The sequence below is a fragment of the Rhinatrema bivittatum genome, chromosome 3 (assembly GCF_901001135.1).
Source record: "Rhinatrema bivittatum chromosome 3, aRhiBiv1.1, whole genome shotgun sequence".
In the NCBI taxonomy this organism is placed as follows: Eukaryota; Metazoa; Chordata; class Amphibia; order Gymnophiona; family Rhinatrematidae; genus Rhinatrema; species Rhinatrema bivittatum.
Window position 1 is genome coordinate 215,913,272 of NC_042617.1, and position 15,096 is coordinate 215,928,367.

General features: G+C 42.5%; 1 protein-coding gene across 1 annotated transcript in view; it reads left to right on the forward strand.

The window, feature by feature from the left end:
- COG2 (component of oligomeric golgi complex 2) overlaps positions 1–15,096 on the forward strand; it is a 237,479-nt gene that overhangs the window by 35,618 nt on the left and 186,765 nt on the right. The window contains exon 2 of the mRNA XM_029594187.1: positions 7,331–7,492. Coding sequence (XP_029450047.1) covers positions 7,331–7,492 — 162 coding nt within the window. The remainder of the gene's footprint in view (positions 1–7,330; positions 7,493–15,096) is intronic.

The window sequence follows — 15,096 nt, forward strand, 5'->3', positions numbered from 1 at the left end:
ACTTCAAGAAAAAAAAAAATCTGCCTGCTGGTCGAAAACGAACACTAAATTTTGCTGGCGTCCATTTTCTGAACCCATGGCTGTCAGCGTGTTTGAAAACTGACGCTGGTAAAATTAAGCGTCGGTTCTCAGACTGCTGACAGCCGCCACTTCCGCTAAGGAGGAGGCTAGAGTTAAATCCAATAATGTGTCTAAGGGCAGGCATGGGAGATACTGAGAAGGATGAAGCCAGCAGGCCTGGAAGGACGAGGCAGACTGGGCAGGAAAGATGAGGCAGGTACAGGATCAGGAACTTGGGACTCTACACAGGATGAATGTGAGCCATTTCTGAGGCAGCGAGTGAATGTCCTGGAAAGCCCTTTATAGGGCTGGGAGGTTGATGTCATCTGTGGGTGCGTGGGCACGTTCCTGCTGCGGGCCCTATAAGACTGGCCAAGTCCAGTGCGCACATGCCTGGGGTGTGTTGAGAGGAAGCAGGAGCGGCAGCCTCCTGCTGTGAAGTGTCCAGATGGTCGTGGCATCCCGCCATTTGGGAGAAGGGCCTGCTTGTTGACAGTATTGGGTAAGTGCCACGGCTCACGGGTGTGCCCCATGAGCCACGAAACATAACAGGTTTGTGAAGGCATCCTTCTGGGCATATCTTACAGTAAATGTATGGTTTAGCTATCCGACTGTTTACATTACTTCAACAAAGTTTGATCAGGTGGCGGTAGGGCACTGGCAGTCCGTTTTTGTGCTTCTACAGTTGGGGCAATCCACCACAAGAAGAAATCAATAAAGTTTGGAGGGGGAGGTCTGGCCATTGCCTGTTTTTATGGCATGGATTGGGCCTCTTTCACATAGGGTAACCTATATGGAGCAGCAGTTACAACGCTAAGCACCTTGCTGAGCAGACTAGATAGACCAAAATGGTCCATCTGTCAACATTTAAGGACCAATGTAATAAGCTGGATAAGTTCTTGGAGGAGAAGTCCATTAGCTGCTATTAATCAAGTTTACTTAGGGAATAACCACTGCTATTAATTGCATCAGTAGCATGGGATCTTCTTGGTGTTTGGGTACTTGCCAGGTTCTTGTGGCCTGGTTTGGCCTCCTGTTGAAAACAGGATGCTGGGCTTGATGGATCCTTGGTCTGACCCAGCATGGCAATTTCTTATGTTCTTAAAACCTGCTGTGGGTTTTTGCATGGGTAATTATGCATGGTTTTCTGTGCTAATCTTGTGCATTTATGTAATAATGTGCTTAGCCGTAAAAAACGCACACATACCTGTGCAATATCCTGTGGCAGGTTTTTCACGAGTGCCTGCAAATGGCATGTAAAGAGGTAATTATCTATTCACAGGCTATGTAGGGAGCCGCGCTAGCAGGGAGAATGGTTAGTTTAGGTTATTTTAAGCGGATTTCTTAGCGCCTGAGTCAAGGTGGAAGTTAAGAGAAAAGTTCCGAGAACCTAGAGGCCATTTTTACTTAATTGCTGGTATGGTTGTGTGTCCATGCAACTCTGGTGTAATCATGGATTACATGCATTTTTTTTCCTGATGGTCTGGTACAATTTGAGGGTGAGCAGAAGAATAACAGCGGCAGAAGCCTTACAGCATGGTAGGAGAGAGAGGGAACAGGCTGTGAGAAGGCAATTTATCACTGGGGAAGACAGGAGGGCTTGAGAGGAGCAGGTGATCCTGGCTCAAGCTGCTCCTGGAAGGGCCCGCAGGCGGCAGATTTTCATCTGAGAACAACGCTGCTGCTGGGGATGCCAGAGGCTGATGTGGTGCGTACCTATAGACTGAGCTCCAGGGCTATTCTCAGTCTGTATGAAGAAATCAAAGAGATCATAGATCCTCTCATAGAGCGTGGACGTGCCATTCCAGGCCTGGTTAAGCTTCTTGGAGCCTTGCATTTTCTTGCCAAATGGCAGATGAAATTTAATGTGGACAAGTGCAAGGTGTTGCATATAGGGAAAAATAACCCTTGCTGTAGTTTTACAATGTTAGGTTCCATATTAGGAGCTTCCACCCAGGAAAAAGATCTAGGCATCATAGTGGATAATACTTTAAAATCGTCGGCTCAGTGTGCTGCAGCAGTCAAAAAAGCAAAGAGAATGTTAGGAATTATTAGGAAGGGAATGGTTAATAAAACAGAATATGTCATAATGCCTCTGTATCGCTCCATGGTGAGACCGCACCTTGAATATTGTGTACAATTCTGGTCACCGCGTCTCAAAAAAAGATATAGTTGCATTGGAGAAGGTACAGAGAAGGGCAACCAAAATGATAAAGGGGATGGAACAGCTCCCCTATGAGGAAAGGCTGAAGAGGTTAGGGCTGTTCAGCTTGGAGAAGAGATGGCTGAGGGGGGAGGGGGGGATATGATAGAGGTCTTTAAGATCATGAGAGGTCTTGAATGAGTAGGTGTGAATCTGTTATTTACACTTTCGGATAATAGGACTAGGGGGCATTCCATGAAGTTAGCAAGTGGCACATTTAAGACTAATTGGAGAAATTCTTTTTCACTCTACGCACATTTAAGCTCTGGAATTTGTTGCCAGAGGATTTAGTTAGTGCAGTTAGTGTAGCTGGGTTCAAAAAAGGTTTGGATAAGTTCTTGGAGGAGAAGTCCATTAACGGCTATTAATCAAGTTTACTTAGGGAATAGCCTCTGCTATTAATTGCATCAGTAGCATGGGATCTTCTTAGTGTTTGGATAATTGCCTGGTTCTTGTGGCCTGGTTTGGCCTCTGTTGGAAACAGGATGCTGGACTTGATGGACCCTTGGTCTGACCCAGCATGGCAATTTTTTATGTTCTTATGTTCAGTTCATTCCAGAAGACTGGCTGTGGTGGCTGGCATGGAGCAGTCAACGTTCTCCATGCATTTCAACGAGGTACTGAGGGTCATGAAGAAATGGGGCAGGGGGTACATCAAATACCCACAGCAGCTTTCGGAGTGACAGGAGATGAAACGCATTTTCTATGACATGGCGTGCATGCCGAATGTAATGTGTGCAATTGATTGCATCCATTTTGCTCTCACCTTCTCTTCCAGATGGGAGAGAAATGGCATACTAGAATAGGAAGCATTTCCACTCCCTGAACATTCAAGTTGTTGCAATGCACACATGAAGATCCTCAGTGTGGTCTCCAAATTCACTAGAAGCAGTCATGACTCCTTCATCCTGGCTTAGCACTGGCACAAAATTTCACAGATGGGAAATATGGTGAATGCTGGTTGCTTGGTAAGTTAGGTACAAAAGTTTAAACAAAGCACATTTTTAAAATTGCAATCAGCTCTCTGGGGTTAGGGGTGGGTAAAAACACTATAAAAATATAAGGTAACAATAAGCTTGCAGGGGAGGGTGCTTTCTGGTACATGGGTGCCAAAGTGAACTGCGAGCTGACACGTAGGAGCTTTGGTACCCATGTACCAGAAAGAATATACTATTCTGCTTTTGGGTCTTGCCCCTCTAGACTGACGTGTAGTAAAGGCAGAATTGTACTTGCTGTCTGGTACATGGGTGCCAAAGCGCCTATTAATCTGCTACATATTTGGCAACCATGTCATCTTGCAGGGGTGGATACTAAAGGCTGGGAATTTTTTGTAAAGTAGTTCCCTTTTTGCAGTACAATAGAAATAACTCACAGCCATATATGAGTTATTGAGTGGACATTTGGGGTTCTAAAAATTAGGGTCTGCTACCTTGACCATTCTGGAGGTGCGTTGCAGTATTCGCCTGAAAAGGTAGCGGATATAATAGTAGTTTGCTGCGTGCTGCACAATATTGCTCTACAGCATGCCATTAATCAAAACCTGCATCCGGACCTGGCACTTGACCAACAAATGTGTCCTCTTGCTGCAGATGGAGATAGCACAGCAAGGGGAAATGAGGACCGGCATAGGGTCATTGCAGACTGTGTTGAAGATCAGTATGAATCCCATGGACGATGAATTTGCAATGTTTAATGAATGTTAAGGTTTTTGGTTAAGTTGCCTAATTACTGCAGTTTTAATAATTTTTTAAAAATTTTTACATTATTGTTTTTCATTGGTCTCATTCTTCATTGCATGCTCTCTTTAACATGAGTGTTTCATGGGGGTCACCAGCCCAGGTTTCTGGGTCAACAGACTCACAGCAGGGCTGACTTCACCTGGGACATACTCATGCCAAGGATAGCAACCTTGCTGCAGAGACTTTTACTCCACAGTGGGGTGGAAGTCTCTGAAGCTAAGGACACCAGCCCTCTATTGCTAGCATCCTTGGTCTGGAGACTTCCATGTTGTCATTGGCCTAGGTGTTTCATGGGGGGTGCTGGCCCAGCGTTCTGGGTCCACAGACTTACACTATGGAAATCTCTCGATGCAGGACGCTGGGCCGGCAACACCTGTGAAAATGAGGGACAAAGTCCGTGGTCCAGAAGCTTCACTACACTGTGGAAGTCTCTGGACCAAGGAGGCTTACGTTAAAAAAAAAAAAAAAAAAGAAAGAGAAAACAGGATCAAGCCATACATGGGGGCGGGGGGGAGGAATAGTGGAAGGGATGGATGGGGAAGGGAATTAATGGGGGGTGGGTGGGTTTGGAGTTTCTAGAGGTGGGGGAAGGCAAGGAGAGGATCATACCATGATTGGTGGGGAGGGGGAATGGCTAGGAGAAGAGGGACAGGCACTTATTAAAAAAAACAACCCAAAAAAAACATAAGACATGATATCATTTTAGATAGTTTACTTAATGTTGAGTAGAACACAAACTTGGAATTAATTCACATAATACAGAAGATTACATAAGCAGATGACACTTTCCATAAAGAAGTTCATAAACTGGGAGAACACTGCTAAAAGCCAGGTGTACATATAACTTCTGAACTCCAGAATGACTGCCGAATGTAAAGAGAAGAGATGAGCATCGGTGAATGGCAGGCCAGGCGATGGCATGGAGGAGCGCAATCACCATCTCCATGTACAGCAGCAACGAATAATGATGATGACAGAGTTAAAGGAACTGCCATTGGAGAAGCAGCATGATATCACACTGTGAGAAACTCATTGGAACTTAATGGTTCTGACCGTGGGCACCATCTCTGCCTCTATGTGGGGATTTCTGCACGCTGAGGTGGATGAGCTTTCCGTTTTAGAAACGTTAACCCAGTCAGATTTTGCTGGCCTGTCCAAAACCCTGCAAAGTATAGTCCAGGTCACGTACTCCTCCAGATATCTCATCTGATGCAGCTCAGATGCTTTCTAATATGAGATTGGAAGCAGCTATGCTCTCTCTCGCATCTCTTTGCATCCTACACATTTCTTTATGCAGATGCCATGACTCCACATGGATAGACCTCCATCCAGTCAAGTTCTTGTCTTGCAATCAGTTTTGCAGCCAGCTGATCTGCCATGACATCCATGGAGGAGTGTGGAGCATGAATAGGTGGAACCTCCTCAGGCCCACCACTGGCCACTTCATCATCAGGGGACCTGCCACCCACAAAGTTGCAAGATGTGTCTGGCACATCAGACAATCCATGCATGGATGTGTCAGGCCATGTGAGATACAACTTCACAAACATCAACTTTATGAGGAAGCCGATGGCTCACTGAACATCTGCAGACTACTGGGTCCTTCAAGACAACACATTGGTACATCATGGCATCCTTCACCTGCAATTGGTGGGTTTGTGCACGGATTTCCTCGCCGATTATTACATAGAGCCTTGAGCAAGCGTATGTGAGTAGATTTTCTGCATGCAACTCATTTGCATATCCTTCCTTTATTACATCATGTGCTGATTTCAGTGCAGGTCTTTAATATGTTACTATGAGACAGGAAGTAGAAAAACAGTGAAATAATCAGCCACAAGGTGGCATCAACCTATAAGTTAACATCTGTAACAAAAGCCTCTGAACTAATGTGGCTCATATATATGGTTCATATAATGCATTAACTAAGGATCTGTTTTGCTAGTCTGCCGTTATCACATTTTTATCTGGCTCTTAATTTATACTAATGTTTCAGTGAAATAAAATTGTTGGAACTAAAGATGTGAGCTTTTGGAGAAAATGGCAACGTATGGGAAAAGTTCCTTCTTCCCTCACCCTACCCACTCTGAGGCAAAACATTTTCCATTTGTGTTCAGGTCCCTAAAGAATTTTCCATATTTAGTGATGACTTTCTGTGAATCATTTCTCAGCTTTATTTGTTTATGGTTTTCTGTTATGAAATACATTTTCTGTGTTTTTTCCCTTTTTCTCTCCCCTGTGCTGTCTGCCATTCTCCCCAGACTGTACCTGGCTGTGAGGGCAGCCAAAGGTAATACATTTGTTGAAGCATTGTTGGTATTTGCCAGCTTGGGCTTCAAGCAGTATTTCAAACATACACACCACAGGGAATAATACTCCTCCTCTATTGAGAACAAACTTCACTGCTAAGTCACAAATTCTGAAATTATTTAAACCCTTCTTGCAATTCTTCTGCATTCTTAGGACTAGCCATTTCAGCAAAAGTGTTACAAATTACTTCATAAACCAGCCTTACTCCGTTCATGCATGCTTTCTGACTTTGTGAACCAGAGAGATCACTTTCTATAGGCCCTGATATACTAAACATTTTGCCCCAAAGGCACAGGGAAAAAACTTTACTGCATTTCTCCTCTATGTGAGTTGTTTTACTACGTTTTTCTGAACATTGCCGTCCACAGGGATTTAAGGGAATGGTAAATGAGCAGCTTAAGGATGTCAAACACAGTTTTAATTTGTTCAGAAGTTGTGCATCAATGCTTGCTGTGTGCACTTTGGAAACGGCCTACAGTATACTGAGGATACAGCTTTCTATTAAAGCAGAATATGACACTGGCTGCAGTACAGTTGCTCCTATCAGTGAATGTGACATTTATCTGCCATCACTTTCTATGTTGTTATAATATATTTGACTCTGTATGACAAGAGAGAATGTATTAATCATTTATCACATTTACATGTAATGAAATTAATGCATTTTCAGTACTAGTGTAATTTGATAGTAAAAGAAAACATGAAAAAGCAAGGTGAAATATAAATATGAAATTTGGATCACACTGTAAAAAGCTGGTTTTCAAACCACGTAAGCCATAAATATTACTGTATTACCAACTGTCTTATTTAGGGGGATGGCCCCCTTATCTTAAATAAATCCTGACCATTTTTGCATGATCTGTTTTCTAAACATTCTTTCTTCAGTGCACTCTATTGGGAGATTAAGAACTGTCAATAGAAAAATCCTGCCAAAGGCAAACATTTTCTGCATTCTTTTTTTAGACTCAACCTAATTCTTTCTCCCATTAATTTTTTTTTATGTGCTCTCCATCCCCAGGATGACTTTGATGTTGATCACTTTGTATCTGAATGCCGAAAGCGTGTCCAACTGGAAGAGCTGCGAGATGACCTAGAGCTCTATTACCGGCTGCTCAAGACAGCCATGGTGGAACTCATCAACAAAGACTATGCAGATTTTGTGAATCTCTCCACCAATTTGGTGAGTTTAGTGAGCACCCTATTTTGTCAGACACTCTTTCAAACTGTCTCACTAATCCATCATCTTTAGTTCAAATTCTAGATCAAACAGTTTGCTTACTGCCGACCACATTAGTGAGTGTGCAAGTACTAGCATGTAGTGATCCCACCAGTTCTGTACAGTGACCCTACTTTAAAAGAACCCTCCTTAACCACTAACTTTGAGGTTTACTTCCGATCTCTTCTTCTCTCCCTTCCCTAGGTAGCTTGTGCTAAAGTAACTTTTATAGCAAATTCTCTCTCAACCCCTCTTTATAACAAATGTTTTTTTATTTTTATTTTTTTAATAGGCTAAAAACAGAGTACTATGCTGCATTTCATAGCCCATTCATGTTGCTTTTCTGTTGCTCAAATATGAGGGTCACAGATGCCCTCAAAGGAACTCCTGAATGTCCCCCAAAATGGCTCACTAGGAGATAAATATGCAAGTAACAAATAAATAAAATATCGCATTACAGATGTTAAGTTTTGTACTCATTTACAGTAGCATTAAAGATGTCAAAGTGAAACATATTATACTGCCCAGTTTCATTAGTGATAAGATGAGGGTGAGGTCTACATGAATATTTTATTGTTTGTATTGGCCAGAGGTCATAGTGTGGTGGTGAGGCTTCTTCACTGATGATGGCAGGACACTACCATGTGACATACAACCCCGACATACAGCGATTGGGGTTGCTGGGAAGGACTTTATTTTGCTTTAAAATGAGCATTCCTTATCTTGCTACACCAGTCCAGGCTAATGGGCTATCTCTACCAACTAACAGACTGAGACAGAGGACACACCCTTCTTTAGTGATATCATCACATGGTATATAGGTTGTTGCTGCCTCGGCACTGGCCGTATTTCTCTGTATCCATTAGATGGTGGACAAATATTGTACTGGCACAGTTGGATTTATTGGCTTCCAGGTCCCCGACCTTTGGGTCTGGTTCCTAGTGGAGCTTGGTCCCAGGACAACAGCTTGCATGCTGTTTTCCCTGGTGGAGCATGATTTCGGCTCCTAGGGCAACAATTTTTATGATTGTTCCTCTAGTGGAGCAGGCTTGGATCGTGGTTTCCAGGGTTCTCAGCAGGGCCTGTATTGTCTGCTGGTTCACTTTGGGGCCTGGTTGAGCACTGTCTGGTAAATGACTCCCAAGTTCCCTTTGATACTTGATTGAACAGCATCTAATAAATGACTGCCAGGTTCTGGCCGAGCAGGGCCTGGCAGGTGGCTCAGGATTCTGAGGGTAGCTCCTATGTCTCCGGCCAAGCCTAGTTGAGACTTGAGAGGTCAAGTAGGGGAAGCCTTTGGCAGATCCCTCTTTACCTGAGGCTTGTGGGTGTGGGTCCTCACTTCCTCCTCCTCCTCCTTTTAAGCCCTGCCCTTCTGCCTCAACCCCATCCCTACACTTGGATTTAATTCCCTTACCTCTGGACTGACTGGACTAGGCAGTAGCAGTAAAACTACTTTTATTAAAAAAAAAAAAAAAAAGTATAGCCAGCTATGGTCCTGCAGTAGCTGCTGCAGCAGAGAGTTTACAAAGTCATAGAATGAAAGGGAAGAGCCTTCTCTTTTCTGGATAATCTCTGACCAGGCATAAGTATTCACTGTTGTAGCGGGACCTGCAGCTATCAGGGTACTTGGTATGCCTTTATAAAGTCAAATACCTCTGGCTTTTTTCCTTCCCAGAGGTATATTTGAATCAGGACTACCACTATTGTGGAGACAAACTGCCCTTAAGGGGGGAACTCTGCAGCTGATGGGAGTTTTTTGGTGGAAAGCTCTGCAGATATTCAGAGAGAGCTGGAACTTTCAATTTTTTATCCCATTCATGAGAAAAGCCACAGCAGGGAAGCAGATGGCTCTGCTGCCTCGGTAGTACATTTTGGTAGTGCTGTCCTAAGCGGCCACATATTTGCCACTCTTTCTGTTACCATTTAGAAACCCTCAGGGCCGAACAGTTGATCACAGGCAGTTAAGCTCTTTTATGTTTACATGTGCATAGGCAGTGTGATCCCAGTGAGACCACATATTCAACACAGGACTCGTTTTCAGAGGGCTTCATGTTAAAAGCATTATGAAGGCCTGCAATTTAAGCCATTCTTGGAGGGTCTGTTTTACTCTCTCATTCCTTGTGTGCTTGTGGGGGAAGTTCTGGGCTTCAAGTAATAACTGCTTGCTCCCCTCTGACTCCTTGAATCCCGGTCCTTCTCAATCCCAGCTCTTAAAACATTTTTATGTGGGCAAAAAAAAAAGGAACTAGTTCCTGAGCATTGGAGTCAGGAGCCTTAGTGGGACATTTCGTCCTTCTCTCTAGGGACCATTTTCCATGCAGGGGTGTAGCACCTGCCCTAGCTGGCTACTGAATCTCTAGCTTCTAGGAGGCTTCCTCCACTGGATTCCCTTGTGGACAGCAAGGAAACTGATCATAGTGGAGGATAGTCCCTTGGAAAACCAGGAATAAGGAGAGTTAGCCTCTGAAGTGGCTCCTCTGTCTTCAGGTTATTCCGGAAAGAGGGGCTTGTCCTTTAAGTTGATGTAGCTGTTGACCTCAAGAGAGGGCAGTAGGTTCAAAGTTTGAGACCTGCCTTAGTAAGTATTCCGTTTTTTATAAATTTATTTATAAAATTTTTGAAACAAATTACAATCAACTGTTTTTTACATCTAGACAACATTTTTTCCTCTTTTACGATTGAAATGGACAGTATTTTGCAATATACTCAGTTGCCATTCCCCTTCCTCCCTCCTCCCTTTTCTGTCCCCCTCCTCACTCTTTTTGGCAGTTCCCTTTTTTGCACCATATGGTATCTTTTGTCAGTTATATTTTTACAATATCATGGGGATCCTAAGGGGAATTAGAGAAACAAAGCAAGAAGGCCTACAGGTTAAGTACCACGTTCCGTACCAGTGGTGAGCGAAAATCTATAAAGTTTTGCCATACTTCCATCATAGTCTCGTGTTTGTTAGTAGAGGTTTTTGCAGTTAAATATTCAGAAGTTAGTAGCTTAACTTTTCTAGTTTCCAGTGAGCCAGTTTTGATTCCTCTTTTCTATCCAAATAGCTAATTTGTTTTATTTATTTATTTATTTATTTTTAATTTTTATATACCGGAATTCCTGTATGCAATACAAATCCGGTTTACAAGTAACGAAAAGGTTGCCCTGGTCTGGGAGGTTAGACCGGGGTTTTTTTTACATAGAACATTGAACATTTTACATAGAACATTTTACATTTTACATTTTACATAGAACATTTTACATTTTACATAGAACATTGAACATTTTACATAGAACATTGAACATTTTACATAGAACATTGAACATTTTACATAGAACATTGAACATTGAACATTTTTTACATAGAACATAGAACATAGAACATTGAACAATAACAATCAACCATTGAACATTATTACAAGGAACATTGAAAGTAACAATAATATTTAACCAAATAACAAATAACCTTATTCGTGTATTGAATAGTATGTGTGTGTTCACCTTTTTTCAAGCAACTTTAGTAGCGTATATGGTCTGCAGTAAGCAGTTATATAAAGGTGAATAATGACTGTTAAATAGACATGCGAATAAGCAAGTACGGGTATGAAATTGAGTGTTAAGGTGTTAGTGACACCCTGCAATGGTTGGATCTGAAAGTCAGGAGGAGGTGCCTAGTTACACTCTGGGAATTGGAATGCTTGCCTGAAAAGCCAAGTTTTTAACCTTTTTTTGAACTCTGGTAGATTGGGTTCGAGTCGTAGGTCTGGTGGGAGCGCATTCCATTGGTGTGGTCCCGCAGTGGAGAGTGCTCTTTTTCTAAGTGTTGATTTGGCGGGCGCTGCGACTAATGTGCCTTTGTAGGCGCTTCTGATGGGTCTGGAAGATAAGTGTGGTCGAAGTTGAGTTTGTAGAGATATAGGTGCGACGTTATGAATTGCTTTATGAATGATGGTTAAGGTTTTATATAGTATTCTCTGTTTGATGGGTAGCCAGTGGAGGTTGCTCAAGATGGGGGTAATATGGTCTCTTCTATTGGGGTTAGTTAGGATTCTGGCTGTGGCATTTTGTACCATCTGTAGGGGTTTGATGCTGTTGGAGGGGAGGCCAAGTAAGATTGAGTTGCAGTAATCAAGTTTCGAAAAAATAATGGATTGAAGAACGAAGCGAAAGTCATTGAAGTGAAGGAGTGGCTTTAGTTTCTTTATGACCTGTAGTTTAAAGAAGCAATCCCTGGTGGTTGTGTTTATGAATTTTTTTAGGTTAAGTTGGTTGTCAAGCCATGCTCCTAGATTCCTGACATCAGCAGAGAGCTCCATGTTTAAAGATGTGGTTTGTGTCAGGCTAGGTGGGTGGGTGTTCGGGTTGTGTGAAATCAGTAGCAACTCTGTTTTGCTGGAGTTTAGAATCAGGTTCAGGCTGGAGAGTAGTTGTTTAATTGGTTGAAGACAATTCTCCCAGTAGGCGAAGGTTTTTTGAATAGATTCTGTGATGGGGATGAGGATCTGGATGTCGTCTGCATAGAGGTAATGAGTAAGTTTGAGTTGTGATAGCAGATGACAGAGGGGGAGGAGGTAAACGTTGAACAGGGTGGGAGAGAGGGATGAACCTTGAGGTACGCCTTGGTCTGATAGGATGGGGTCAGATTCCTTGTTATTAATTCTGACCTTGTAAAACCTGTTTGATAGGAATGATTTGAACCAACTGAGAGCTGTGCCTTTTATTCCTATGTTTGATAGTTGTTCTAGGAGTTGTGAGTGATTTACCGTGTCGAACGCTGAGGATAGGTCTAATAGGACCAGTAAGAATGACTGTTTTTTCTCCAGGTTCAAAAGTAAATTATCAGTGAGAGAAAGTAAAAGTGACTCTGTGCTTAGTGATTTACGAAAACCATATTGTGCAGGGGAAAGAATGTTGTGCTCCTCGAGATATTCGGAAAGTTGTTTATTTACGGCTTTTTCCATCAGTTTGGAGATCAGTGGCAGGTTTGCAATGGGTCTGAAGTTAGCTGGGTCCGTTAGTGATGCAGTTGGTTTTTTCAGTAGGGGTTTGATGATTGCAAGTTTTAGTTGTTTAGGAACTGTGCCCATGGCTAAAGAGGTATTGATGATTTCTGCAATAGGTTTTGCGACAGTGCTAGGGATGGTGGTGAGCAGATTAGTAGGGAGTGGGTCCGAGGGATGTGCAGATGGTTTAATTTTTTAAAGTAAATTTTCAATCTCCATGGCGAATGTGGGCTCGAATGACTCTAGTCTAGAATTCAGATTGGGTTGGTATGTGCTATGGGGTGTTGAAAGAGTTTGATGGGTTGTAAGGGAGCGAGTAAGGTTTGAGATTTTTGTTTTGAAGTAGGTGGCTAATTCGTTGGCCTTGCTGAGCGCTAGTTGGTCTGGAATGGATGGTGGTGTTGGTTTGGTGAGAGATGATACGTAAGAGAATAAAGCTTTCGAGTCGAAGACGAAGTTATGAATTCTTTTTGCATAGAAGTCCTTTTTTGTTTTGTGTATGGCGTTTCTGTATGTGTTGAGGGTGTCTTTGTAGTCCAGTCTGGATGTGGGTGTAGGGTTGTTTCTCCAGCTTTGTTCTTTGTTTCGTAATTTTTGTTTTAGGGCTTTGAGTTCCAGGGTGAACCATGGTTTTCTGTTGTCTCGTGCCGGTTGGATTACTTTTGAGGAGGTTGGGCAGAGTTGAACCGCTATTTTGTTCGTGAGTTTGATCCATGAGGTGGTGGCTGTGTTGGCGTCTGAGAGGTCTATTTGTTTGAGATCTTTGGAGCAATGTTCGGTGAGTAACTCCAGTGAGCATGGTTTCCTGAAATGAATGGTGGTTTTGGAGATGTTTGGAGGTGGTGTGTTTTTCATTTTGAGGGTTGTGTCTATGATCTGGTGGTCTGACCAGGGGATTGGCGTGCAGGTGGGATTGGTATGGATGGACCAGCTATCGTTGATAAATATGAGGTCTAATGTATGACCTGCTTTGTGGGTGGGCCCGCTGATTATTTGTGAGAATCCAAGGTGACTGAGGGAGGAAAGGAAGGTTTCGCAGTTAGTGGATTGTGGGATGGAGTCCACGTGAATGTTGAAGTCTCCCAGTATGATGGTTGGTTTGTCTGAGTTTAAGTGTTTGGCTATCATCTCTATTAGAGGGGAGGGGTTAGCCTCTAGAGTTCCTGGTGTGGCGTAGGTGAGGAATATTTGTAGATGTTGAGATTTGAATATGGAGCATTCAAGTTTTGAAGTGGCGTATGATAGTTGTAGGGTTATGCCCAGTTGTTTTTTTGCAGCAAGAAGAATTCCTCCTCCTTTCTTTTTTGGTCTAGGTATTGAGAAGATGTTGAAGGATTGTGTAGGTAATTGGTTTGTTAAAGATATGTCCGTGGGTTTTAACCAGGTTTCTGTTATTGCACATATGTCCGGGTTGTTGTCAATGAGGTAATCATTGAGAAGGTGCATTTTTTTGGAAAGTGACTGTGCATTGAATAAGGTTAAAGTGAATAATGAGAGGCCTAGAAGTTGTGTAATGGGAGATGTCATGATGTTGATGAGTCTTTGTTGTCTTAGCAATTAACCCTGCTTTATCAATAAACAGTCTTTGCTTGATGCTCATTGCAGATTAGACATCGCCATAGATATTAAAGTACCAAATTCTTGGATTTCCCATAAAAGACACCCCTAGAAGTTTGGCCATAGTGCTTCCACCTTTTTCCAGAATTGTTGGACTTTGGGACAGCTCCAGAATCCATGGACATAATTGCCTGTTGTCTCACATTAAGTAAGACAAATAGTTGAAGAGCAGACTTTTGCTTTATATGCTCGCTCTTGTTACAAGTATCCATTGTAACTAAAGACTGGAGGGTGGCTAATGTAACCCCAATATTTAAAAAGGGCTCCAGGGGCGATCTGGGAAAATACAGACCAATTAGCCTGACTTCAGTGCCAGGAAAAATAGTGGAAACTATTCTAAAGCTCAAAATCGTAGAGCATATAGAAAGACATGGTTTAATGGAACACAGTCAACATGGATTTACCCAAGGGAAGTCTTGCCTCACAAATCTGTTTCACGTTTTTGAAGGCGTTAATAAATATGTAGATAAAGGTGAACCGGTAGATGTAGTGTATTTGGATTTTCAGAAGACGTTTGACAAAGTTCCTCATGAGAGGCTTCTAGGAAAAGAAAAAAGTCATGGGATAGGTGGCGATGTCCTTTCGTGGATTACAAACTGGCTAAAAGACAGGAAACAGAGAGTAGGATTAAATGGACAGTTTTCTCAGTGGAATGGAGTGGGCAATGGATTGCCTCAGGGATATGTATTGGGACTTGTACTTTTCAATATATTTATAAATGATCTGGAAAGAAATACGAGTGAGGTAATCAGATTTGCAGATGATACAAAATTATTCAGAGTAGTTAAATCACAAACAGATAAATTGCAGGAAGACCTTGTGAGAATGGAAAATTGGGCATCCAAATGGCAGAAGAAATATAATGTGAATAAGTGCAAGGTGTTGCATATAGGGAAAAATAACCCATGCTATAGTTATACAATGTTAGGTTCCATATTAGGAGCTACCACGCAAGAAAGAGAT